Source organism: Chenopodium album, chromosome 6 (genome assembly GCF_948465745.1).
Source record: "Chenopodium album chromosome 6, dcCheAlbu1.1, whole genome shotgun sequence".
Taxonomy (NCBI): domain Eukaryota; kingdom Viridiplantae; phylum Streptophyta; class Magnoliopsida; order Caryophyllales; family Amaranthaceae; genus Chenopodium; species Chenopodium album.
The window spans coordinates 73,822,018-73,849,201 of record NC_137839.1 but is presented as its reverse complement, the minus strand read 5'-3'; the positions used below and the strand labels follow the sequence as shown (position 1 = coordinate 73,849,201).

Sequence of the window (27,184 nt, the reverse complement as noted above, 5' to 3'; positions counted from 1 at the left end):
AAAATTTAACCACCCCTTCCCCCACCAACTTCCAGCCCCTCCACCTCATCTCGGCGGCCGACATCCTACCCAACCATCGGCGGCCGACGCCCCTACCCAACCATTGGCGCCGACGACTGTACTTTTCTCCCTTTCCCCTAGTTTTTCGGCCCCCCAAACCCAATAACCCATTCGAAACCACCCTAAAAACCCAAAACCACCCTAAAATCCGAAACCGTAGAAAATGGGTAGAACGAATTTCAGGGAGGTTTCGGGTTTTCGAATGGTTTGAGGGGGGTGATTAGGGTTTTGGGTGTCCGAAAAACAGGAGAGGGGTAATTTCGGGGAAGGGTTGGGGCGAATTTTGGGGTGGTTTGGGGTAGAGGTGGGTGTCGGATTAGGGAGAAATGGAGGTGGTTGTCGGATTTTGGGGCGGTTTGGGTCGATTTGGGGTAGAGGTGGGTGTCCGAAAACAGGAGGGGGGTATTGTCGACCGAGGGTGGGGGAGTTCGGGTGTTCACCGGCCGAGGGTGGGGGATTTCGTGCGTCGCCGGTGGGGGCCTAGCCGCCGGAAAAGGGGAGAGGCTGCTGATTGGGTGGGGGAGGGTTTTTTTTTTTTTTTTTTTAAAAAAATATTTTTATAATAATTTAATTATTAAAAAAATAAAAAAACTAACTAAAGTTAAGGATTTTTAGTAAAATAACCCTTATCAATGGTAAGCAATAATTTAGGTTTACCATTGAAAATAAAAATTGAAAACGTTTACCACTTGGAAAATGAAAAAGTTGGGGTTCACCAAAGAGAATTTCCCAATTATTTTTGTTGAACTTAAATTATTTTTACCGAACTTAAATTTATTTTACTGAACTGAACTTATTTTTACTGAACTGAACTTATTTTTACTAAAGTGAAATTATTTTTACTGAATTGAACTTATTTTTACTGAAATGAAATTATTTTTACTGAATATTATATTTTTTAAGGTGAATAGAACAAGGCCTAACATGGTAAGCATTATTGATTTATTGTCAAATTACTCTTAGGAATTAGGATAAGATAAGACCAATTAATTAAAATACACTATATCTACTTAGCATGAAGATGAAATCCTAATTAAACTCCAACATTAATGCATAATGAAAATGATTTGAAACCAATGTTGCAATTTGCAAGCCACCATATTGACACGCTATGTTGACAACATTGCCATAAAAATACTATATGTGCCAAAATCTTCAACTAACATAGCAAGTATTGAAAAAAAAAATCACACGAAAAGATGCTCAATGTCTTAACTTTATTTTCAATATTCTTTTCCAACTTTTTTAAGGAAAAAAAAAAACTATTAAATTACAACTAATGTTTAAGTTACAAAGGATTTTAAATCCCAAAAGTTACAAAATAGCATGACTTATGAATTAGACGAATCATGAAAGTTTTCATCATCTGATAAGTTACCATAATACTTCATATTTGATAGCAATTGCATGATCAAATAGTTATTGATACAAGCATCCAAGATTACCTCATTTGTACCAATTTAAGAGATTGTTCTTGACAAATTGCAAAAAACACAAGATTTCTTCATCAATTGACTGATTATACTTCCATCTTCAACCTTAATCTCTCTACTTTGCCTATTCCACAAGTGAATCGCGTAACTATCTCTTTCAATTTGATCGATCTTATCATCCAGCCACTTCTGATGAAGTTCATCCACGGGCTTTTGAAATAGGTCACCAACCTTACCCCAACCCACGACATAAAACGCAGACGGGGGCAAAACCGTAAATTCACTCGCACCGCCTTTCGTACTACTATTGGTTACCCTCTCCACAACCCTTGAAACAAGATAAGGACCATTATGCCCCCACTTGTTACCATTGAAAGTAAGTGCAAATTCCACAATAAACTTGATCAAAAGAGGGTGTTTCTTATCAAATATCATCAAAGCATTGTTCAATCTACTCCAATTTTTCGTCTTTGGATCGATGGTTTGTGCTCCGATCACATTCCTTAGAGTGTCTAATCTCTTTATAACAATGAAATCGGTGTCCATATACACTCCACCATACTTATAAAGCAGAGCAAGTCTAAGCAAATTCGAAAGATTTTGGCCTAATGAAATTTCTCCTGGCTTAACATTCCCCTTTTCTAGTTGTTGATACCAAATGGCAGCCATTGTATTCTTGAATATGAACTTAAAATCGGGCGAAACCGCCATTACCTTGTAATTCAACCTTACAAAGGGTTCTAAAATTTGTGATCCTCTGTTTGAGTCCATTGAATTTGACACTATGATCAAACAAGCATTTGGGTGGAACTTAAAGAGGCTTTCAATGGTGAACTTTTCACGGTCTCCAAAAGACTTAATCGACGATATCCATGTCATAAACACCCGAAACTTGCACGAATTCTCATCGAAAAATCGCCTCACTCGCTTCGAAAATGATCTCATTTCATGAAGAGGCTCTTGAGAAGGAGGTTTGATCACTTGTCTAACTCTTCGGATCATTTTAGGACTTAAGTGAGTGAATTTAGGAGAATTATGGGAAGATTTGACATGGGTTTTCGTCGAAAACATAGGAAAACTCTCATCATTCATAGCAAAATTAGCTCTTGATGAGGATAATTGAGAAATGGGCATATTTTTCTCTGTTTCTTTAACATTTTCCATTGAAAATATTGGGATAAAATAGAATATAGTGAAGGAATTATACCCAAGAATTAAAAGAAGAACAATGGCGAAAATTGAAGTAGGGAAGCAAAGATTAATTGGTTTTTTAGGAAGATTTTTAGAAAAAAGAGATTGGAGTTTAGAGAAATCATCATTCCTAGTACAATGAGTAGGTGGTTTATCCATGGTTTTTGTGTGTTATTATTTTTTTTCAAGTTTTTGGTTAAATAAAAATAAATGGGTGTTTAAAAGATTTATTAAGAGAATTAGAAGGGTGTAAAAATGATGATTTTAGTGTATTTCATAAGTAGGCGCGCAAAAGATGTTTATAGTAAGTGTGAAATTAAAAGAATTATTGGATTAGGATTAAGCTAACTTAGAAACTATGAGACGCAAGGCTCATGCCATAATTTTATTTGGAAATATTCTTATATCACAATCAAAATATTTAATTAAATAATTTATTTAGTAGGGTAATGAATATTTATTATCTTATACCAAAGTTGACTTAATACGATTAATTGAATTAATCGTGATCTTGACTTGTCTATTATTTAAATGACCATATATGACTATATCATTTAAACAATAATAAGGGATCAACTTCTTTAAAATAAAAAATAAGGTATCATCTAGTTAAGCAAGCATAGGTGGCTTCATAATTCAATTTGTTATGATATAGGAGAATTTCAATCAGGTGATTTGTTCTATTGACTAATAATTTGTACAATGTATAGTTTATTTCATAATTACATGAGGTATCTTGAAATCATGTCCTAATTGCCGATTAAACTTAGGTATATTCATTGTTGTCGTATTTTTATGGGCTTGTTCACATTTACTGAACTGAACTGATTAGAGCTGAACTGAACTGAAGCTGAGCTGAAATGAATATTTTATGAGAGATGGAAATTAGGAGCTGAAATAAGCTGAACTAAACTGAATTGAAATTAAGTAAATGTGAACAGGCCCTATGTCTAACTTGTGTTTTAAGGCACATGAACTACAATTATAGTTTTTTCACTACAAATAACCAAATGTTTAAGGTAAATCTTATAAAAAAAATGGTATATATATGGAAATGGCAAATTCTAATGAGGAATACTAGTTTAAGGTAATTTTCTACCTACTATGTGGATTAGTTATTTAAGAATAGATATTCTTGTAATTTATTGTAACAAATAGCAATTCCATCAAGGCAATATATGAGGTTTTTTTAACATGTGCAATACACATATCAAAAAATTGGTTTAAAAAATAAGAAATGTAGTTGAAATAGTGATGACATAATTTATTAACCATATATTTTGAAATTGTGATGACACATTGACACACACCTAAGCTTTATGAAAGACATTTTATACTACGTATATAATTTCACGTATATAATTTCACAAAAAAAAAAATGTTTCCATTTTATTTTATTAGTCCAAGCAATAATAAAAACAATACTACCGTACTTTTTTTTTTTTTTTTTTGTGAAAATATTGAGACATAGTCGTTAAAACATGATTACCATAAATGCCACCTAGTTAAATTGACAGATATTGCCCAACAATTTCTATCAATTTATGTAATTAAAATTAATAAGGAAAAAAAAAAAAATCCTATCCCCATCATTATATTTATGGAATTAAATTAAAAAATCATCGTTTTAATTGTTGGATATTTCAAACTAATCATAGAGTGACATGAGCTTGACCCTTTGCCTTTTCAACTTGTTTGTTTTAGGCATGCATGATTTGACTTCTTCTTAGCTTATTCGAGCTCTAAGTTTGGGGAAACATTGAGTGACAATAGAATACTTTGGCTTGTCCGAGGTTACTTTTTCTCCATAATATCATTAATGTGTACTAAAATTTACGACTAATACTTTATTCCATGTAAAGGTGTAACATAAGGATCCGTACTCTAGTCCTTTTAGGTGATGATAATCGATCTCAAAATCTTCTGGAATCGAGAGGGGTAATCTAAACACTTGAGCTATACCTCACACTTGTTTTTCTCCATATATTATAACTTATAAGGATAGGCTAATTGTTTACTAGTTTTTGCACTTCATTAATTTGGTAGGGTTATTATATTAGAGTAGATAAAATTTTCTATGAAATTCCTGATTTCGTTCCAGCAGAAGGTTGGTCACAGACTCACAGTAAGAGGATATATCCACTGCAAGTTTCATTTCACCTTTTCACTGCGTAAAATAATGTAGGCTATGCATCCTTCAGTAGACAGGCAGTGAGGCAGACAGAGAGTTCGGTTGGTGATGTTTAAAAGGAGCTCTAACTTGTTATGGAACTAAGGCTGAAAATCATGTTTAGCATCCCTGATTCACTACACATCTGTATATATATTCTTATTATAGTTTACTGTACTTAAACGAAAGCCACCAAAGCAGGTTTTCCTCCTCAAATTCCCTTCAGAACGCGCTAACTCTGGTGTATGTTCATATAGTAGGTTAGAATTTCCTTGAACTGGTTCTATGCCAAAAGTAATGGGCCTTTTTTGCGCTTGTACCCAGTCACACACAAGAAAACTCTGCTCCTAGGTTGACATTTGTAACAGAAGTGATTAGCAGTTTAGCACACTGCAACGTTTGTTTTTCCTGTGTTTCGAGAAATATAGCCATGTAATTGATGTAAAGTCCTGGGATGATAGATGCATTTCGTAAGGGATGCTTTGGAATTGCTGTGACTTCATAGGGGGCATTTTTGAGAGAAAAAGGGGTGAGCTCACTCGCGGGTATATATTGCTTACACATCCTCCATTGAAGTCATGGACATAGAGCTAGGTACTTCGTCTTTCTTTCCTGCATTGCACCAAGGGAAAAGTGTTGTCATAGAAAATTAACAGCATTGTTGCACAGGTGAACTGGGAAGCATCTTCATTGTTAGTCTTCAAGAAATCCATGACCCTGAAAGGCTGAAACAGAACGCCAATTGAATCATTGATTAAAGCAAAGATATAAGAAGTAAATGAATAGTATAAAATAGTACTAAAAACTTCATGCTGAATAATCATTCTACGAGTTTTCAACTAATCAACTATGATACAAGCAACTGAAGCAAGCGAAAAGATGTTGAAAAACAAGCTAGGAATGAGGATGAATACCACAAGAAGTAATACCACTATAACCTGAATTGAGTCCATCTCAGTTAATACACGAGTTCACGAGAGACATTATAGGCTTGGAGCACTACAGAAATACGAGTATGAGGTTATTAGATCATAATGGAAAATAAATAGTGTGTGTGGATTCTAATGTTACAAACTTACAATAGTTGGACAACCCATCAATCAACCCATCTGGGATTCTGTCCTGGGTGTAAACCAAATGTCCAACATAAACAGATACTAAGCAAACACTAATTCATAGCAGACCTCTTCGCCTTTTGTAATCACTCACTGACAGAGTCAATGCATGTCTACGACCATCATTCTCTGGGACTTGAAGTCCCATTGTTGCCTCAAGCCTTTGCTTCCTAGCCATAAATCCTGATAAAACACCCTGTGCTCCTCCAAACCTCTGCAGTGTGTTCAATGAGATTGGTAAGTCGAAATTGTGCAGCATATTATATTCTGTCCCTTGGTCCACAGGGGCCGCCGTATCCACCAACTTTCCAGCATCAGCGGCAGCCTCTAAGGCTGCTACTGTGGCAACAACTCCAGACTTCTCTCCTCCCTTGATCTCGGCACTTTCTTCAGCTCCACCAGCTGCCTTGTTCTTATCACCTGCAGAATAATAATTAATAGACCTAGTCCACCTCCTAGAGAAGGGATCATAACCAGCTTCTCCAGATTTGAGGTTAGCATTCATTGGCTTCACTTCTGATGCATTCTTGAAGTTTTCAACTCTATTCTTTCTATTCATCTCTGACAGTCTGTGCGCCTTGGAATTTTTATTATCCTGTGCTAGCCGAACAGCTGCCAGTTCCTCTAACCTAGCCTTAATTTTCGCCACTTGAGCTTCATCATTCCTGTATTGTGCTGCTTCCATTTCTCTTCTCAGCCTTTCCTTCTCAGCTGCAATGTTCAAGGGCCTTGTTGCAGCAGATTTTTTCTCCTGTAACATATGCTTCACAGTTTCTGCAGAGTAAACAAAGGAGTTTGTTTTTTCGATTTCTTCCTTCTTTTCTGAAACTTCTTGCCTAGTGGGCATCCTTCCACTGCTGCGCTCCACCTCTTTCTTCCACTGGATGTACTCTTCTTCAAGAGGAGGAGAGTCAGAAACTCGAGCCATCTGCCACCTAGCAGCAGAACTTTCACTACCCCACACACAATTCAAGTACTTGTAAGTCATCTTGTTTTCCAGCTTATATTGCTTATCGGGGTCTGAAGCATCTACATTCCGGACAATGCATAACCTGTAGATGCTCTGACCAGACTTCATACCAATGCCCACTCTTACGAAACAACCTACAATTAACTCCTCAAAGAAAGGCTCCATGAACCATTTTGCTAGCTTTGACCTCCTAATTGTAATTCCTTTGATGTCTTCATATGTGGGGATATTCGACTTGGGCTTAGACATCTCATCATCACTATCATCTAATCTCCCACCCCTTTTTGATCTCCCATCTTCACTCTGAGAATCACTTTCACTGTCGCTCTGGCTTGAGCTGCTCAGACCAGTAGAGGTAAAAGCTTTTCTTTTGACAGGTGAGTAACCCCGGGACCCTGAACGATCTCTGGCTGCATCATTTCCCTGTTGCCTCATCCTCTTTGCTCGCAACTCATTCAAAGCTTCAGCCTTATCGCCCTTATGAGCTGCTCGGTCAGCAGACCTTGCAGATGTACGTACCCCACGAGAGGAAGCTAAAGGAGGAGTACTTTCTCTCTTAGGTTGAGGCTTACTGTCATTCTTCCACCTTGATTTAACTCTTTCATGCAACTTCTTATCATCTAGCTTCGTTGCTCGATCAGATAAGATCAACTCTCTCTCAAGCTCAGTCAATTGAGCAAGCTGCTGTCTGTCATCCTCGTCCTTGTATAGATCACTCCCAACATCCGAATCATCCCCACTTCCACCCCCACCCCCACCCCCACGACCAGAACCTTCTCCGCCCTCCTCATCATCCTGGCTACCCTGATCATCATCTCTGTCTTTACCCCTCTTTTTCAATGGGACTTGGGGTCCACTGGACTTCCTTCCTCCATAACCCCGATTGTCATCCGAATCCTCATCCTTGGAGTCACTCCCATCATCTGAATAGGCATTTTCACGTCGCCTTCTTGATGAAGGAGCCGAGTGCCTGCTTCTACCTGATCCTCCAGTTCTTCCAGCTGCCTCTAGGAGCAAGTTTTCCAAGTCTGCCATAATCTGCTGCTCCTCTATCCGTTATGCTCACCCCTGATTACATACAGTAACTAGGAATCAGCTTATGTAACACAGAAAAAAAAATGCAAGTTCAATAAAATTCATACATACTACTACAATATACATATATAACATCAATTTTTCTCCAAATATTTGTTAAAACATTAGCATACCAATCTAAAAACCTGTGTATATTCGTAAATGACATGAACAGCGAAAAGAAATTAAGTAAATATACACTGAATTTTAACTACAACTCGAAAATTCAAGACTGTAAACAGATTTATACAAATGCATAACCCAGAAAAAAAAATGAAAATTACTCCTACCTCTAAATTAGTAGTGAAACAGAAAAATTTTCTTTACAAACTAGAGCAGCGCAACATATAATGTTCATATCTAACTTACTCTACTACTAGCTCCAGTTAATACAAACTCAAACATTAATTACACTGATCGACTCAAGACTCCATTGTTTTACCATTTTCGACGAAAAAATAATAGTAATCTAACGTCATTAGCTGTGAGCTACCAATTGTCATATGTCAAACATTTGGTAGAAAATCAAGTAGTGTAAAATCGAATATCAAAATTTTCTAATTGGAGAGTGTATGCATTAAATTCGAATTGATTTTCGATTACATCATATCCAAATTCATCAAATTTTTATAAAAATCAAATCGAATCTGCAGATAATCATGATTCTCTACAACTAAAATCAAGTAAAAAAAATCCCAAAAAAATCGAATTTTAAGAATTGTGCATATCAGTAGCTAATCAAACAATAGCAATTCCCAAAATCTTAACCAGATCTTCAATCAGAAATTAAAATTACTCAACGATCCGATCCCAAAATTTGAACTTCAACTCAAAATCAAAACTCAGACAATCAAATTCAGCTCAAATTTCAGCCGAATTCTGAAATTCAAAAAAAAAAAAATCAATCAAAATAAACTTTTACCAGAAAAATAAAAATGAAAAAATTGAGAAGTATGATCTTGCTCGATCGCATTGGAGTTGATACTTGCTGCTATACTTCACTTGTTCACCATTTTCTCTCTCTCTCTACTTTCTCTCTCTATAATTCAGCTGCGATTTTTTCTCTCTCCTTAGTTTAATTATCTACTTTTTTTTTGTTTTTTTTTTTTTTAGCAATGGAGCGAATAATACGGTTGATTGATCTTGTCTTTATTTTAATTTATCTTTAATTTTGGAAGAAAGATTTTGAAATAAAGTGGTGACGCAGTGTTTTATTACTGGGTGCTGTAATAAATTTTGTGGATCTCCGGCGGAAAGTTAACTGCCCAATGGAGGGAAAATCTTACAACTTTGAATTTACCACTTCACCCTTCTAAGATGCCACTCGTTAAGCCAAAACTGTGGCCGTGACACAACACAACCCAACACAAAAAGACATACTTTGTAGCAATGTTAGTGGGGCGTTCAGAAATCAGTTCGGACTGAAAAAAATAACCTGGACCGACCTCGGATCGGATCGGATCGGATCGAACCGAATTAACCAGTTCGGTCTCTGGATCTAATAATTTATTTTCCAGGCCTTTGGTCCGGTCCAAAACCCCATAAAAATTAGTCTTTGACCGGACTAATATTTTCCTTAAATTTATGCATAAAATCTTAGATAATGGTTAATATTATTCTTAATAACCTTTGAAAACTATAATTATATGAGCTTTTTTTTACTTAAAATACAAAAAAAAAATGCTAAACTAGAGTTTTTCCTATACTTTTTTCGAGTTTTCTATAATATTATTAAAAATTTAGCATCTTTTTAAATAAAATTCTAAAATTGGTCTAAAGCAGTCTACTCCGAGTTTTGGCCCGATTTTTTCGGTTCGGTCTTAGCTTAATTGGTCTGATCTTCGGTTCTTGAAATTAAAATTTTAGGTCTTCGATTTGCAGGTTCAGGTCGGTTTGGTCCGGTCCGGTCCGGTCTTAGATCGATGAACAATGCTAATTGTTACGATTAGTATTTGTGGTTTTACTAAACTATACTCGAGTAGCATTGTTAGGGCATGTTTTAATTTACTGAACCGAGCTGAATTGAATTGATTGGAGTTGAACTGAAACTAAGCTGAAGAGAACAGACCCTTACTCGATTAGTACTTGTGGTTTTACTAAGGGCCTGTTCTCATACGTTTATTTTCAATTCAGTTCAGTTCAGTTTAGCTCCTAATTTCCTTCTCTTATAAAATATTCATTTCAGTTCAGCTCAGTTCAGTAACAAGCCTTAAATTATACTACTTGTACTACTTTTTTTTTTTTTGTTTTTTTTAAACAAACAAGCTAACATACAAAATTAGACTGATTATTAAATATCACCGTATTTCAAAAAAAAAAAAAAAATGTAAAATCCCAATAATCAACAGTCATTCTTAACCAAGTTAGTACTCTATCTGTCCCTTAATCAATAACTTAATACTAAAATAGATACTGAGAGTGACACATGTCACATCCTGGTGTTGTTTTTTTTCCTCCAAAACTCTCATTTTCCTTTTAACCTTTTTTTGGGTGAATATTTGATTTGACTACAAAAATATATTAATATTATTCCAAATCTTTTATATTATTTTTATGATAAAGTATTCCCTAAAATATTATTCCAACTCCTTTTTAATCATATAATAAATAGAGTTACGTTAGATTTTGCCAAAAAAGTAATACCCCATAGTAAAATTGAATCATATTATTGATATATTAAAGAAATTACTTTAAAGCATCACTTTTATTTGTTAGATATACGTTTTTATATAACAAAAATTAGATATACGTTTTTATTTGTTATATACTCTATCACTCCCCCTCACATGAAAGGCCCTTTGGGCTTAAAATGTGGATGCAGCACAGGTCCTCCCATACACGGCGCGAATTAATTCCACTTTAAAGGAGGGGTGGATGAGATTCGAACCCGTAACCTCTATGTCACGTTGGCTCCGATACCATGTTAGAGGACCAACTCAACCAAAAGCTTAAGCTTATGGTTGAGGCCTAGAAATATGTTATATACTCTATCATCTTTTTTTTTTACTTTTGTACTCAGTATTTGAGTATTTAAATAGGTTAATAGGTCTAAGAAGAAAGCAAAAGAGTGCATGTTAGTTAGAGTTAAAAGTCAAAAATGGACCAAATTCAGCACAGCCGCATTGAAGTAAGAGGATTGAAGCTTCACATTGCTCAAATTGGAACTGGTATGACTTTCTCTCTCTCCTATATTTCTTTCTAATATTGATGTAGTAGAATCACCACCGTTGATCCTAATGTGATAATATATGATTAGGATCAACGGTGGTGATTCTACTACATGGGTTCCCTGAAATATGGTACACGTGGCGTCATCAGATGGTTGGTTTATCAAATGCTGGTTTTAAAGCCATTGCACCTGATTTCCGAGGCTATGGTCTCTCCGACCAACCCACTAATCCTAAAACGGCGACGTTTAAGGATCTTGTCGATGATCTCCTTGGAATTGTCGACCACCTAGACATCTCTAAGGTCTCTTTCTTACTCCCTTCAGTATTTTTTTAAATGAAACATTTTAACTTTTGAACTACTCCATATTTACGTAATTCACTTTGACTGATAGTATAATTAGCATAGTCTTATCTTAAACCTATAATCCATTGCCACATCAGTTGTTATTTTTTTTAATTTATAATTATATTAATATTCCTTAAGACTCCATCAAATTTACATCTTTATCTCTAGATTTACTTAAGACTTCTCATACCATATATTATTATTTTTTTAATTTTAATTTTTTACTCTTAGTTATAATAAAAAAAATATAATATTGCCCACACTCAGGTATTAAGTTAAATCTTGAATTTTTCAAGCCTCAACTTGAGACTTAGTTAATATTTCTCAAGAAAAATGGGATCAAACAGAAAGTCGTTTCTTAAGACTCAAGATGATGAATGATGATGTCATGTGAAGATTTGAAACTTAGGGCTAATCTTGCTTTAATGTTATTGATCTATACATAGAAAAATACTGTATATTGTCTTATGAATATTTATTGAAATCGTCTCAATAAATAGGTTATTAATATTTACGGAGTAATTGTTATAATTTTTATTTATTGATAATCAAGGATATTATCTATTAAAGATTCCACTTAAAAATACGAATGAAGAACTTCATTGTTTTTAACGATTTATGATAAATTTATGTCGAGACGAATTCAATAATATTCCACATGCTAAGATTTTGATCTTTATAATATTTTATTATTATAGTAAAAGTTTTTATAAGTTGATCACAAAAGTCAAAAGTGTAACAATTTTGTTGAAAAAAAATTAGGGTGTATGAGCTTTTTGGTAGTATAAATTATTAATTACTCTGTATAATTTAACAATTTAATATGGGTTAATATAGAGAGATGGTGTTTTAGCCCGGGTTCATTATATAATAATATATATTGAAAATAAGCTTTTATACATAGTAATAAAATTATGATTGTATGCTTACAAAAAAAAATATGATAGTAATAAAGTTATGTGATGAAATATAAATATAGATGCCTATTATAGTACTCATATTATTTAAAGTATATTTTTTTCAATCATTATTGAACATTAATAGATATTTTGGGATACATAAATAAAATATTAGCTATAGGTTTTTATTTATGTATAAAATTAAACATTAAAACTTCAAGTTTATGAATATGGTAAAGTTATTGGAACAAAACATTGTAGACATAAAATGTATTTTTCGAGTAGTGGTTAAAGTTAAAGTGTAATTCCGCTGATTGTTTTACTAATTGTAAATGAATAAATAATTGTGTGAATGATAAATGTTGATATTTTTCCTTTTTAGAATGGATTTAGTTGGAAGATTTTAGAATGTTGATATTATTATAAGGAAATTTGATGTAGGTTGAGAGATGGCATAGATGGGGGTTTATACACTTGGGTGCAATAATGTGAGGTCTCCATAGGATGTTCTACATTCATGGACTTTCTGTACTAAGCTTGATGCTACCTATTTGCACTGACAAATGCTTGCAGGCATTTCTGATAGCCAAGGATTTCGGTGTAAGACCTGCATACCTATTTGCACTTCATCACCCTGACCGCGTTGTGGGAGTAATCACATTGGGAGTACCGTATGCTCCTCCAACTCCATCAACCATTTGTAGACATCTACCCGAAGGTTTCTACATCTCCAGATGGCAGGTACAAAATCTTTATCTTTCACCATTCTATCATCTATTTTTTAACCCTATGTTTCTAAGGAGTTTACTTTCGATTTTTTTAAAAAAAATTGCCTTCCTAATATCAGGAAGTTGGAAGAGCAGAAGCTGATTTTGGCCGCTTTGATGCGAAAACAGTAGTGAGGAAGATCTACACCATGTTCTCCAGGAGTGAAATACCAATAGCTAATGAAAACCAAGAGATAATGGATTTGGTTGGACCGGAAACTCCTCTTCCCCCTTGGTTTTCCGAGGAAGACCTTGCAAATTATGGATCTTTGTATGAAAATTCTGGATTCCGGACTGCTCTGCAAGTTCCTTACAGGTAGTGATTTCTTGGTGTTAATCATGGTTTGTTTGTATGTTTTTTTTTAGGATGAAAGTGCAATCAAATTCCTTGATTGTCACAGCTTATTAAGTACTGCAGTTTAGTAAGTTTATGGTGAATGTAATATTGATTCCAGGTCACTGAATGAGGAGTTTGACATACAAGATCCTGTACTAAAGCTTCCTGTGTTGACGATCATGGGTGGAAAAGATTACAGTCTCAAGTTTCCAGGGGTGCAAGACTACATCAATAGCAGGAAGGTTAAAGAGTTTGCCCCAGCATCCGAGGTTGTATGCTTGCCTGAAGGTACTCATTTTGCTCATGAACAGCTTCCTGAAGTGATTAACAAGCTGATCCTCGACTTCTTGTGTATCCATGCTAAGGAAACATAATAAAGAGAAGTAATTAGCTTTGTGGGTAAAGACAGATACTCCCATCATACTTTTGATTGCGCAAATTTGTCTTTTTTATGTGTTAAAAAGATCTTTGCCGAAGAAGATGCCCTTCTGAACACTTTCTCAGGGGTTAATCTGCATGTTGATTACAAAATATTTGAATCATATCCTATCATTGTTTAAATCTTTTCATCACAGCAGTTCGTTGTCAAATTTAATGGAATATGACGTGTTAGATATGCTATATACTATATACTATATACTACGCCATTTCAGGTAATTCTCAGCCTTTGGAAATAGTACACTGGAAAAATTATACCCCATCGTAAATTTAGAGAAACAACTCATTGAATTGAATGCAATGCACTCAACTGCTGACGGCATTGCTAGCAATGTAAGGAGGCCGGTAGGGGTGATGAGCAAGAGCAGGAGATGCTGAGTCGTTGACACATTGTTGTGCTGGGAAGGGAGTGATCAAGGGACATGAGAGAAAATGGGGGAGGGAAGCCTTTTGTATTATTCTCGGTTAAACTATGATCTATTATTAGTTAGATAATATGACATCAATACAAACCAAACATAATTGACGTATTCTTGGATTGAGGGAGTAAGAGTAAATTGCGTAATACACAAAAGAGATGAAAGCAATACGATGCTACAAGGGCAAGGAGAGCAATTACACATTACAACTTTTGATTATAGGCATTGCCATCATCTTTGTATACACTATAAGCTATCCTCATCCTCAAAACAAGGTGGGATATAGAGCTAAGACTTTGCTGTGAAATAAAAGAATTACAAGAGCGCCAAAAATACAGAAACCTGAAGGTAAAAAAAAAAAAAAAAAGAAAAGAAAAAGAAAAAAAAGTGTGGCTAATGACTAAATCATAAACTACAATTTTCAACCTCGGTTGACCATTAAACATCGATTTTTCTTCTTTGCTATTTTGGGGTTATATGCTATTTTGGAGTTGATAATCCCAAAAGGATCCTAAGAGCAAGGGCATTAATCACCATTTAATCAACCAAGACTAAGATATTATCGACCAATAAAAACAGGGAAACCTGTACACAACCCTGGTTCTTTTGCTTTTTAAGGCAGTCTACATGATTCAATTACTTCACTCACGGTTCTATGAGTCTCTGGCGAGATCATGTTCAATGTCAGATGAAACGTCTGGAACAAAGATAAAAAAAACAAGTCAGATTAATGTGTCAATTTATCACTAAAAGGGTTGTAAAGCAATACGAATGGCAACAGGAAGAGAGAGGAAGCAAATTCCACGAGTTTTGTGTAGTCAGAAAAATCATGGTACGACATTAAATACAGTTACTGACTTACTGTAAAACATCTGTTGCTCTCAGCTAATGTCCTGAACTTATTTAAATTCAATTTCGCTCCTTCCAACAAAAATAAAATGGAATAACATTATATCAACTTACCACAAATCTCTCCAGCACAGGTACAAGAATTTTCAAGCTGTGATCCGGTAGATAATTTGCAATAGCACTGCGTATGCTTTTGCTGGTTATATCAAAGAAATGCCTTCAATACTAGGAACTAAGACAAGAAGCATAATCATAGCATATATACAAAGCAAAGGGAAGAAAAAAAACCTCTCAGTTGAGAGAAATGCCAGCAGTAGTGCAGCGTATGCTTCTACAATCATCTTCTCAGCCTCTTTCTCCCCTTGCAAAACCACTTCTTCAGCATCCTGTGCACAATGGAGAAATATCCATGTTTAGACATAATACATATCAACATTTTGACCACAAGTAATATGACTTCTGTCAATTTTAATTTCTACATTTCCACCATTTTGAACAGCTAATTCATTTGCATCATGCCAGATGCTAGTGTTTGTTTCAAATTTGCACTTGCAATTAAACACACCCTTCCCATCTCCAAGAAAAAAAATCTTCAAAAGCAATGAAAACTCATTGGTTCTGCCCCAGCCAACTCCCCAAAGGACAGCTTCCACAGTTGAATACTTGAAAGATAAGCAAAAAGGATGAGAACTAAAAATGGAAAAGCTTTATCACTCACCAAAGACTGAAGTTCTTCTTCGGCTGCTTCACCAGCTCCTCTATTAGCCAAAAATATGGAGCATAATAGCGGTATCACCCCAGTATGAACTTCAGACAGCCGACTTGATCCCTGTAACGAAACCTCAGCCGCTGCAAGCCGCGATCTGCAAAATACATCATAACTTCGGCTTGAGGACAAAGGAGCTAGATACTGATATATATTAAGTAAAACTTTGAAATGGCATACATCCACAAATAAAGATCTCCACAGCGAAAGGAATTTTGATCACAATTCATCAGAAGTTTTTACAAAGAGAAACTTAATAAACCAGTTCTGCAATCATACAAATTTGGTGATAAATCTTCACTTCTTTTGTAATGCACAAATTATATTACGAAATTAAAATCTCCCCACACATATGAACACTCTAAAATTACTACTTCACATTTGACTTGAAAGCTGATAACATTCCTTACAACAAAGCCTTGACCCTAATAGTAATGGCTACAGTCCTACAGAAACCTCCAAAACCACATAGGAATACAATACTTCAAATAACTACACATTATTTCTTTAACCAGAAATGGGTCAAAAGGAAGAGTAAATCTAGTCCAAATAGCACATTCACATCTATCGATACATATCTTCCACATATTTCTAATTAACAAGACATCTAGCAATCATACAATTCAGAGGATACCAGGAGACCAAGACAGTACCAAATAAAGTTAGATACAGGCAACACATGGAATAAAAATGAAAAGAATTGTAAGTTTTCTCTCCAAATAACCACACTAACAATGAATCCTAACATCTCAAGGCAGCATATACTACATAACTCCCGATAAATAACACATCAAAGGTTCACATACAGTTTACTAAAATTAATCATTAGATGACCAACTAAAGAAAATCTTACGCTTGATAATACACAGCATTAGCATCAACAGAAACAAGGTAGGTGAAACAGGAACCAATAGTAGGAGTTTTCATTCTAACTAACCTGTTATCACCATTGTTCTCCACCATATTAACAAGCAAGCCCAGAATTGTAACAAGAAAGTCTAACTCTTGGTCATTTAGATGTATATCTGTCTGACTTTCAAGTTCCATGGTTGTACCAGCGAACAAGGTTTTCTCTTTTTTCTCACTAGAAGTGAAAACACTGAGTTTAGGGAAGTGTCTTGCTATCAAAGATGAGAGCGTTTCAAGTCCACCACAAGCAGCAATTTGCTCACAGCCAACAGCATTATCATTTGTCAGGTTCATGAGCACCTGTAAAAAAAATGTAGGGTCTATCTTGGCTTAAAATCCCATCTTACAAATATGTACATGAAACAGCTGAATCCATAAACAGAAATTCCAAAGCAAGAGTCAAGTGCACAAGATATGACAGATTTTCTGGTCCTTGATTGGAGACCAGCCAAAATTCTATAGAATCAGCAAGGCTGTACTTCCAAAAAAATGTAAATGATTTTCTTTTTTTTTTTTAAAAATATTAACCTGGCGCAAAGAAGAATTTTGAAGAGGATTTTCCAGGTGAAAGGCATACACAGATCATTAAGGAGATACAACTTAAATAGTCGAGAACAGCATTGAAACGATGAATAGACTGTTAAGATTGTAGGCATAAACTGAGCAACAAATCTTACCTTGATAGCAGTCAACAGACAATCAGCAACAAGGCCGGAGTTTTCTTCGTCAATAGCAGTTGTACATGAAGTGTCACTTGAAATACGATTTCCCACGTTTTGTTCGCCATTGCAAAAATCTTCTTGGCTTAACATTGCCTGAGATACAGAGTCTTCCTGACTAAACATTGGCAGGGAGAAACATTCCTCCACAGCATTTCTAAATGATGGCCTTCTTTTTTGTTTGCGCTGTCCTCTATGCCTCCCTCGTAGCGTTTCCCACTTCGAGGGCGCAAGGTCCTCTTCATCAAATGCAAAAGGATCTTGACTGTCCTCAAGATCTATAAACATGTCATCATCATCATCATATGGGCTTTTAGCAAGAGCCAGCTTTGTTTTTGAGCTATGAGCGGTTGCAGGTGCTCCAACACTAGAGCTTTTTGATGTTTGACTGCATGAACCAGATCCAAAGGAACTAGCTGCTTTCTCTAACAAACAATTTCCCACACCAAACCCTGTTGTAGCTCCAGAATTTGATGACAATCTCTGGCTGGTCTGGGATGTACTCAAACCTGTATCCGAAGAGTACCTTCCTGAGCTACTACACTCTTGAGAGGAACGGAAGGAAAATACCCCATTGCTGTCCACTGAAATATTAAAAATAAAATGAATAAGCCATTAAGGAAAAAAAAAACTTATTAAAAGAGAATGTTCTATAAAAAAAAATAAAGGCAATTTCTATGGAAACCCACATCAAGTCATGTACACAGCTACGCTGATAACACAAACCTAATATTACAAGTTAACTCTATAGTTATTATGTTAAAGACAGCTGATCCCAAGAAATTAAGCAATTATTACGCTAAAGTCAGATTAAGCCCACAAAATTTAAAGAATATAGCAGCTACCTTTCTGTTCTGCATTAAAATTAAATTCACGATAACGATCCGACCCATTTGAATGACTTGTAGGCATTTCAGGACTAGAGTTTGTGGAGGAAATTCTCAGTAGTGCGAGCTCTGCGCATGAATGAAAAACAAGAAACATTAGGTAAATCATATCAACATGGAAAGGCTGATCCTTCAAGTGAAAGATTTTACCCAAAAAAAAAAAAAAAAAAAAAAATCAAATCACCAAGTTGTCTAATATACCTGACAGAATCTTGATGAAACTGATCATGAGTTTTACAAAGGATAAAGAAGAGCCTTGACCAGCAGCCAAGTTTCCTTTTAGTCCAAGCAAGTGACTCTGGAATTACAAAGTTTAAATTTTAAGTGCAAGAGACTGGAAACTCAAGGATATTCAAAGTTTAGGAGTATTTTTGCCTTCAATATATGAAAGAAGTAGCAGAGAAAACGAAATGTAAACAATGGTACATCATTTACCTGATTTTCCTTGCTCAAAAATGTTGAATTCTCCATAATCTTTAAGCACTTCAAAAGCAGTGGCAGACTTTGTAGTTTTCCATTTTTTAACTTCCTAGTGGAAGCTGTAACATGCTCAATTGAATCCTGGAGGAGAATTTTAAGTCAAATTATCACAGCACAGCAAAACATATAAGAAGTATTAAAATTAAATCATGTAACAATTATTCAAACTAACTTAGCTAATAACTAGCTCACTGACCCACATCCTACTCCCTACTCCCCTAACAGAAGGAACTACATTTAAGAACAAGGAATCTATTTAACCACGTTACCAATGCCGTCTCATTTTCAGCTAAGACATGTACTGATATATTATACAATTACACTTTTTCTGCAGAATATGAAATCACCCTCTTCACGGGCTTTGTTGAATATTAACTCCAAACAAAATAATATAACTAATCACAAACTTACTTTCACAAATTACAATTTGCTCACCAAAGTAAACAGTTAACCAGACACAAAGCCATTAAATCATAGCACAATTATTAGCTTCCAATTCATACAATTAACAAGCCAAACATAAACGAAAGAGGAAAAAATTTACAGTAACCCAACTAAATAGTGAGAACTCCCATAACGTACTAAAATTCTCATGGTACAGCGACACGCAATAAGGGTGTGATCATAAGTTGTGTAGATAAATACAAAAGAAACAATAAGACACAAATTGTGCACACAATAAAACTATTTTACAAAAAGGGTTAATCGCTGCACTGCAGCTTCACACACACACGCACGCGCGCGCGCGCACACACACACACACACACACAAAACAAAAAATTCACTTTTTACATATTAGGATGACAGCATCTCAATGCATAACAAACCAAATGATGCAATAAACATACAAGCTCACACCTCCAAAGTGGAATGAAAATTTATTGCAAGCTCAAAAACTGCATCAAGTCCCCCTAGCTCTCGTAACTTTTCCTTGAAGTTGCCACCTGTTTTCCTTACTGTGCCAGTGGTATCTGAGAGTACACAAAAGAAGAAAAGCTATCAAAGAACATGGAAGAAGTTAAGAAAAGTATTCAATTGTAGAGAAGCTTGAGAATTCTACAACAATGACAAAATACTAATATGTAGAAATGCTAAAAAAAATAATGACTATGAAGTAAATAAGTATTTTGTTGTACTAGGAATCAATTGGTCTTGTATGGACCTGGTCTATAATAAATTATTGTAGACCCAAAATTTGACACTTTCAAATAATATAATCACATTCTAGATTATACAATCACTTTTTTAAGCGATATATTTATCTTTTTGTGAGTCATATTTTGAATTAATGAGATTATATAATTATCTTTAGGATGATAAAATTTAAAAATCATCTTTTGAATGATGTAATTTACTATTTGATACTTTTTATAATGATAAATTCACTTTTTGAGTGATACATTTACACAACAGTTTCAGGATGATATAATCACTTTTGTAGTAATATAATCACATTTCGTATGGTATAATCACATTCGTATGGTATAATAGAAGGTTGGGTCTACAATAAGTTATTGTAGACCGGGTCTATTCTAGTCTTTACTGATATAGAAAGATAGTTTTCTAGCTTTTGTCCTATCAGGTGCTAGCTGATGTATACAAAGTTTATAATTTTAGATTGTGGATGGTTATGAATGTTTTTGTCTTATTAAAAAAAGTTCTTTTTTTAAACTTTGTGGGAAGAGGGGGGTGGGTTGGGTTGGGGGCTCAAAACAAAATCATATATCAGTATACAGCTGCACAAATAGCTCTGACTTTTCACTAATAAACAAGCCCCGAATATTGCAATATACATAAACACAGGTAGAATCTTCTCCTACCAAATAAATTATACTCTTTCACAACTTTTAATGTTGATTTTGTTAATTCATTTTACCAAAATCCCGTGTAGAAAATGTATATGTTCCATAATAAGATGGGAGAAGCTAAAACAAAGGAATATTGGCCAAAGAGGGAAGGGAGTTCCACATAGGAGTCCCTTTGAGACATTCACCCCCATACAATTCCCACAAGAAAAAATAGAAGAACACGTGGACGAACAAATATTTCGTGCCACATAGAAAGCCTCATCAATAAGCAAACAGCTAGTCATTGCTGAGATTTGAGAAGACAAGCAGAAGACTTCTTCCCCAAGGAAAAGGAGTTATGTAGAGTGGAAAGCCTCAGCTAGATGGGAATGAATAGACCCAAATTTATAAGTAGTGAAGAGCAGAATAAAATAAGGTTGGGTAGCCAGGACATGACTCAGACTAGGAAAATGTAACATATCCTAACTCTTTAAGTTGAGTGCTTAAAAAAATTAGAGATGAAAAATTAATATGACAATGCATGTATAAAAAAAAAAAAAAAAAAGTAATTACGCCTTACCTTCAATAGAAATTGAAGACAAGCAAGCCTTTTCAAGAGTCAACAAAGATACCCAGTTTGGATTCAACTCTGGCCTAGAAAAGTCATCATTCTCTGCATTGCTAGCCTTCAAATCCTTGCAGCTAACAAAAGTCTCCAAAACCTTTTGGATTAATGTAGAGGAGCTTGAATCAGTTTTCTTTGTCATATCCTGTGACAGAAGCAAATCCTTCCGCAGCGCAAGAAGTTTCTGGCTGATGCTTGGTGCTTTTTCAGGAGCAGTTTCAGCAACTACTGGTTTCAACAACTTTAGCAGAAATCGAACGGATGGGAATGAATCCAAAAGGTAACTGTCCTGACCCTAAAATAACAAATATCAAAACTGAAACACTTAAGTATGGATAACTTAAAAATATTTAGGAGAGCGAGAGAGAAAGAGAGAGAGAGCAGCTCATCATCAATTTTATAATTCCCCACCTACTATCAATACAAGTAGCAAATTTTATTGAAGTTAGAGAAGCTTCTTTTATATACAGAAACATTACAAGCTTTTTTTATATACAGAAACATTACAAAGCAACTGGAATCCTGTACAAGGAACTTAAAGCTAGCAGAAATGAACAAAAGATGAAAGCAGGACCAAGAATACGTCATATTTTTCTTAAAAGTAACATCACTTTCCTTTTTGGAGTGTCTAAAAGACAGAAGCAACACTATCTTTTCTGAGTCAATGAAAAGCCAACTCAATCTTACGACCACTTTAAATCCATCACAAGGATGACATCTAAATCGATTGTATTAGTGACAAGGTGGGGAAAAAGGCTTTGCTTGTGTATGATTTTGTGAAGTTAATTATGAAACCAGTTCTACGTATATGACCTACTAATTAACTTATTTCAGAAATGATGTGCAATCAAATATACTTAAAGATTAGGACTGCAATATGGCCAATATCATCCTATCCAACATGACCCAGTAATGCAACCTAAACCTTACTCGTGCAGTGGCTCACAGATTAATTAACAAATCCAGATTATCAACGCCTTACCCACAGAAAACACATTTACATATACTGGGAGGGGAAGTTATGAGTAACAGCAAGCTAATTGATGACTAGACAACCTAGAAAATATGTAGTTCGATAATTCTGGACATGAGCAACAACCAGGCAATATTACTCAACATCATACCCATCATGCTTTGAGTGTAATATGGTGCATTCCAGCATATGCAACTTTAACCCTATACATGCATAAATTACACAGGCATACAAGAATGGGCAGAGAAACCAAGCCCCTGGATGACATAAAAAATAAGTTCAAAACTACCATTCCAAATATAAGTTATAAGAGTAACATCAATATGATAAAATTGAGTAAGCAAATAAAGTATAGATTGAGAACGGCTACATTCAAGTTCAACCAGAAAAAAGATTTAAGAGAAGCGTTTAATATAGATTTCAGCAATTACTTACATCACTTGTCAGTACATAAAACAGAGTTGCAGCAGCCAGATTGCTTGGTGAATCATCAAGGCTTAAATTCAAGATTGTATCAATAATAGTCTTTGCCATGCTGAAAAAATATAACAAAATAACATATCGTAAACCATGAGGAGGCTGTGTTGATAATGAGGTGAAGCAATTGTAAAGAATGGTAAATAAATCTTTAATGGACGTAATACTGACATATATACAGAAAAACAAACAGCCTACTTCATAGCTTTTCAATCTAATGTGCAAAATAATAAGGTTCCTCAATCAGTCAATCCTAAGCCATCTAATCTTTATATTAATTAATCCTTCTATCTCAGCTCAAAAAGGTTAACATATACCCAAAAAGGCATTTTCTCTGTGGTTTTTAAGTTGGGACTCACATTCATCCACCCACTTTTTTTTCTCTCCACTTTTTTTTTCTTTGTCCTTAGTTTTCATACCCTAGATTAATGTTCACTTTGACTCCTTGACCTCGGAATCTAGGGCTAATGGAGAGCAACAACTTTAGCAAATCACCTATGAGTGCATCTTCACCTCTCACCTTTCGATTATTCACCTCATGTCTTCTAAGCTCTAACAATTGCTAAGAGCGCACTAAGACAATACACATTATCAAGAGTTTCAATTTATTGCCAAACTCAAAATGTTCTCAGAAGCAAAATGACAATTCAGTATGGTTTGATCTTAAGCGAATCACCAACATACAAAGTTACAAACTAAGAGTCTGTACCTTTCACAGGACTAATATAAACTCCAAAGCAAATCCTATATTCTAATTTGTTCCAAAGTAATTCTCTTCCGGTTTGTTTCGAAGCAAACTCACAATTTCCCTACAAACTCAACTGAAATTTAATCCGCCCTATTTAATAATACAATTCCCCAAATTCATAATACCCAATTCGAAACAATATTACACTACACATGACATACCCAATTCGAAACAACGAAAATTAGATAAATTAAGACCAAAATTAAATTGATAATTCATTCATAAAATCATTCATACCCTTGAGCTTTAAGAAGACGGCGTTGATGAGGAGACCCACAAACATTCAACAAAGACAGCAAACTCGCCCGCCGAACCCTAACCCCTTGTCCTCTCCTCAACCCATCCAATGCAAAATCAACCTCATCCACACACTCCATCATCTCCCCATACTCCTGCGTCTCCATCAAAGTTGCCGTTGTCGCCGTCATCGTCACCGTATTCCGCCTCGATACCGCCTTTTCTTTCTCAATCTCTCTCCTCCCATCATTCAACTTCCTCGCTTTCTCTCTCCTCCCTTTCCCAGGTGCCAAAAGCTGCAAAGAAGCCACTGAGCTACTGTTCTCACTCTCTGAGTTAACCCAACGAGTCGAATCTTGGGATGAAAATGTAAAACTCCCAATTTCTTGAGGGCTTTCTTGGAATTGCGAATACGAGGTTGATGTTGTTGTTGTTGTTTCCCTGAAAGTAAAAGGGTCGTCTTCTTCTTCTTCTTCCTCCTCCATTAAAACGTCGTCTTCAAATGATAAATCTGATAAACTTCTCCCGATCTTCCGCCGCCCGTATGTTCTCACAATCATCTCTTTTTTGATGAATTTTTTTGAAAATTGGGGAAATTAATTTCGAAGAATTTGAATCTTTGTCAATTTTTTGATGAATTTGAAATTCAACGGCTCCAAAATTGGGGGTTTTTCAGAGAGTAGAAGAAGATCTTCGAGCTGTTTTTCGAAGGTGAGAGGAGAGAGAAAATGAGGATTTGATTTCTGGAGATTTTTTTTTCTACTTTTTGGAGTTTTGGGTGAATTTGAAAATGGCGTCTCGTAATTCCGATTTTACCCCTAAAAGTTTTATGAAATTACATTGATTTTTGTACTACTTTTGTTGGGAGTAGGGGTAGTTGAGGTAACTTGAAAAAAGGGTTGGGCGTTAAATTACCCGTTGACGTTGGGTTGAAAACTTGAAATTGAAATTTAAACCGTACGATTTAGGGCGAGATTTAATTTTTACTTATCAACTTTTTTTGTTTTTTTTTTATTTATTCACAAATCACAATTCAGCTCTTAATCTCTTACTTTATATGAACGAACAACTCATTTGCCTCGCCACAGGAGCTACGAATGATGATGGTACGCCAAGCATCACCCTGTCCAAGATTACCCATTACAGTACAATTCTTTCCGAGTACGGAGTATGTTCATATGGACTTAATCTTATTAGGATGATGCTAGTATACTCCCTCCGTTACTTTTTAGTCGCAACAAACTACTCCCTCCGTCCCATAATTACATGCAAATAACTCTAAAAAGTACGGTTTTTAAGGAGGGTGAAAAAGTAGAGGAATATTGTATGGAAAAGCTTAAAAAGTGAATAATGTTGATAAAAAGTAGAGAATATTATATGGAAAAATTAAAAAGTAAATAATGATTTTATAGTTATGTGTGTATTTTGTATAAAAAAGTGAAAAAGTAGGTAATGATTTTTTAGGTATGTGTGTAATTTGTATGGAAAAGGTAAAAAGTAAGTAATAATTGGGTGTTATTTTTAGTAATAGGAGGAACATTTTGGGACACCCAAAATAGTATATTTGCCTGTAATTATGGGACGGAGGGAGTAGTAGATTGCGGGCTCCTAGGCAAAATATTAAAACCATGATTAATGAAAAATAAGGGCATACACTTAAGTGTGTTAATCCTACTTAAAAAAAAAATTAAAGTTAACAACCCAGAAACTGGAATTCACCTAACCACCACCACCACCACCTGTCCACCTAGCATCACGACACTACCCAACACCACCATCAAGCACCACGGAACCACCCAACACCACCATTTAACACCACGAAACCACCCACCACCACGAAACCAGCAAAGACCGAACCCACTACAACCCACCACCACCCACAGCCCTAAACACCGAACCCACTACAACCCACCCCTAAACACCGAACCAACTACAACCCACCACCACCCACAACCCCAAAACCCACGAACCCAGAACCACCAAAATTCGCCACCACCCAGAACCCAAGATCCGCAATTTAACATAAAATTCGTCCCTTTCGCATAAATCCGCCACAACCCAGAACCCAAAATCCGCCACCACCCTCGAATCTACAACCCATTACCACCCACGAACTCAGATTACGAACCCCAAAACCCAAGTGTAGGCCACCGAGATGCCGCCATATTTTTCCCGAAAAAATAAAGAGTTGAGAATATATATATATATATATATATATATATATATATATACACAATTATTCTTTCTTTGTTGTAAATGTGACGAAGTTTATTATGTTACGTTTTTTTGTTAGAAGTGGTGTTAGAAACTAAAGATATTGACGATAATGCAGCTGCTGGATAGTAATAACAGATGTAATGGTATGGTGTAACGAGTTGAATGGTTTGAGCACGTGTCAACTTTTAGACGTCGTCGTAGTTTGAGTACGTTATTTTGTTTTTGGTCAGGTGAGTTAACTTTTTTTTTTTTGGTTAATTAATCTTTATTAGAGTGTAGCTGTGCTAATGTATGAGATAAACCAATACATTTTATGTGATAGAAATATACTCTATAGAATATATAAACCAATTCATACCTTAAATTTTTTAATTGAGATGGTCCATTTATATGCTGATATTAGAGTTTTGAAATGACGTGAAATTCCCTCCGTTTTTAAATACTTATTCCATTTCTCCATGCGCGGAGTTTTAGGAGAAATTAAATAAAGTATTAAAATATGGAGATAGTGGGGTAATGGGGTTGGTGGAAGGTAAATTGGAGAAGAGAGAATATAAAAGTAATTTTATTAGATCCACTAATTGAGAAAAATAAATTAAATATTATAAAAAACTTTCTAATAAGGAAATGGAGCAAGTATTTAAAAACAGCCGCAAAAGCAAAGTGGAGCAAGTATTTAAAACCGGAGGGAGTAAGAAGTTATTAGGAAAAAAAAATTGATCCAATGCCTTCTCAAAATGACTATGATGAATTGCAAGTGCAGTGTATATTATTTTAGGACAAAAACTGCCTTTTAAATAAATTTTTTTGCGAGAAACTAGCTACCTTATAAAAAAAATGTTGTAATAAACTACCTTATAAAAGCTAAATGTTGTAAGATACTACCCTTGGTCGGAAAGTGAGAGTTGACTAAATTTTTCCGGCGTTGACCAAGTCATGTGCCGGTCACATGACATTTAATTCATCTTGGGTATTATATGGATAGGCTCGGGGAAAATTAGGGGAAAAAATGGGGAAAGATGAATTAAACGTCACGTGACCGACACGTGACTAGGTTAAAGCCGGAAAAATTAAGTCAACTCTCACTTTCTGACCAAGGGTAGTATCTTACAACATTTAGC

General features: G+C 35.2%; 4 protein-coding genes across 5 annotated transcripts; 1 reads left to right on the top strand and 3 right to left on the bottom strand.

The window, feature by feature from the left end:
- Positions 1–1,210: 1,210 nt before the first annotated feature.
- On the bottom strand, positions 1,211–2,862 carry LOC145636292 (uncharacterized). Its single transcript, XM_081687813.1, has one exon. It carries the CDS (start codon positions 2,841–2,843, stop codon positions 1,521–1,523), a length of 1,323 nt encoding a protein of 440 aa, XP_081543939.1. The 5' UTR covers positions 2,844–2,862; the 3' UTR covers positions 1,211–1,520.
- Positions 2,863–5,845: 2,983 nt separating this feature from the next.
- LOC145636291 (protein RTF1 homolog) lies at positions 5,846–9,212 on the bottom strand. Its single transcript, XM_081687812.1, has 2 exons — positions 8,936–9,212; positions 5,846–8,007 (listed from the first exon to the last, which is right to left on the bottom strand). The coding sequence occupies exon 2, from the start codon at positions 7,972–7,974 to the stop codon at positions 6,028–6,030; it is 1,947 nt and encodes a 648-aa protein (XP_081543938.1). The 5' UTR covers positions 7,975–8,007; positions 8,936–9,212; the 3' UTR covers positions 5,846–6,027.
- Positions 9,213–11,110: 1,898 nt separating this feature from the next.
- LOC145637221 (epoxide hydrolase 3-like) lies at positions 11,111–13,906 on the top strand. The gene is made up of 5 exons (XM_081688698.1): positions 11,111–11,180; positions 11,270–11,484; positions 13,002–13,169; positions 13,276–13,511; positions 13,651–13,906. Exons 1-5 carry the CDS (start codon positions 11,111–11,113, stop codon positions 13,904–13,906), a joined length of 945 nt encoding a protein of 314 aa, XP_081544824.1.
- Positions 13,907–14,577: 671 nt separating this feature from the next.
- On the bottom strand, positions 14,578–24,600 carry LOC145636290 (wings apart-like protein 2). Of its 2 annotated transcripts, none has more exons than XM_081687810.1 (13): positions 23,847–24,600; positions 22,820–22,919; positions 21,367–21,706; positions 19,858–19,970; positions 18,955–19,080; positions 18,721–18,817; positions 18,478–18,588; positions 17,591–18,216; positions 16,942–17,213; positions 15,957–16,101; positions 15,527–15,624; positions 15,353–15,434; positions 14,578–15,086 (listed from the first exon to the last, which is right to left on the bottom strand). In XM_081687810.1, the coding sequence occupies exons 1-13, from the start codon at positions 24,404–24,406 to the stop codon at positions 15,003–15,005; spliced, it is 2,754 nt and encodes a 917-aa protein (XP_081543936.1). In that variant the 5' UTR covers positions 24,407–24,600; the 3' UTR covers positions 14,578–15,002. The 2 variants fall into 2 exon arrangements, with proteins under 2 accessions (XP_081543936.1, XP_081543937.1); XM_081687811.1 differs by having other exon boundaries at positions 21,367–21,700.
- Positions 24,601–27,184: the final 2,584 nt, after the last annotated feature.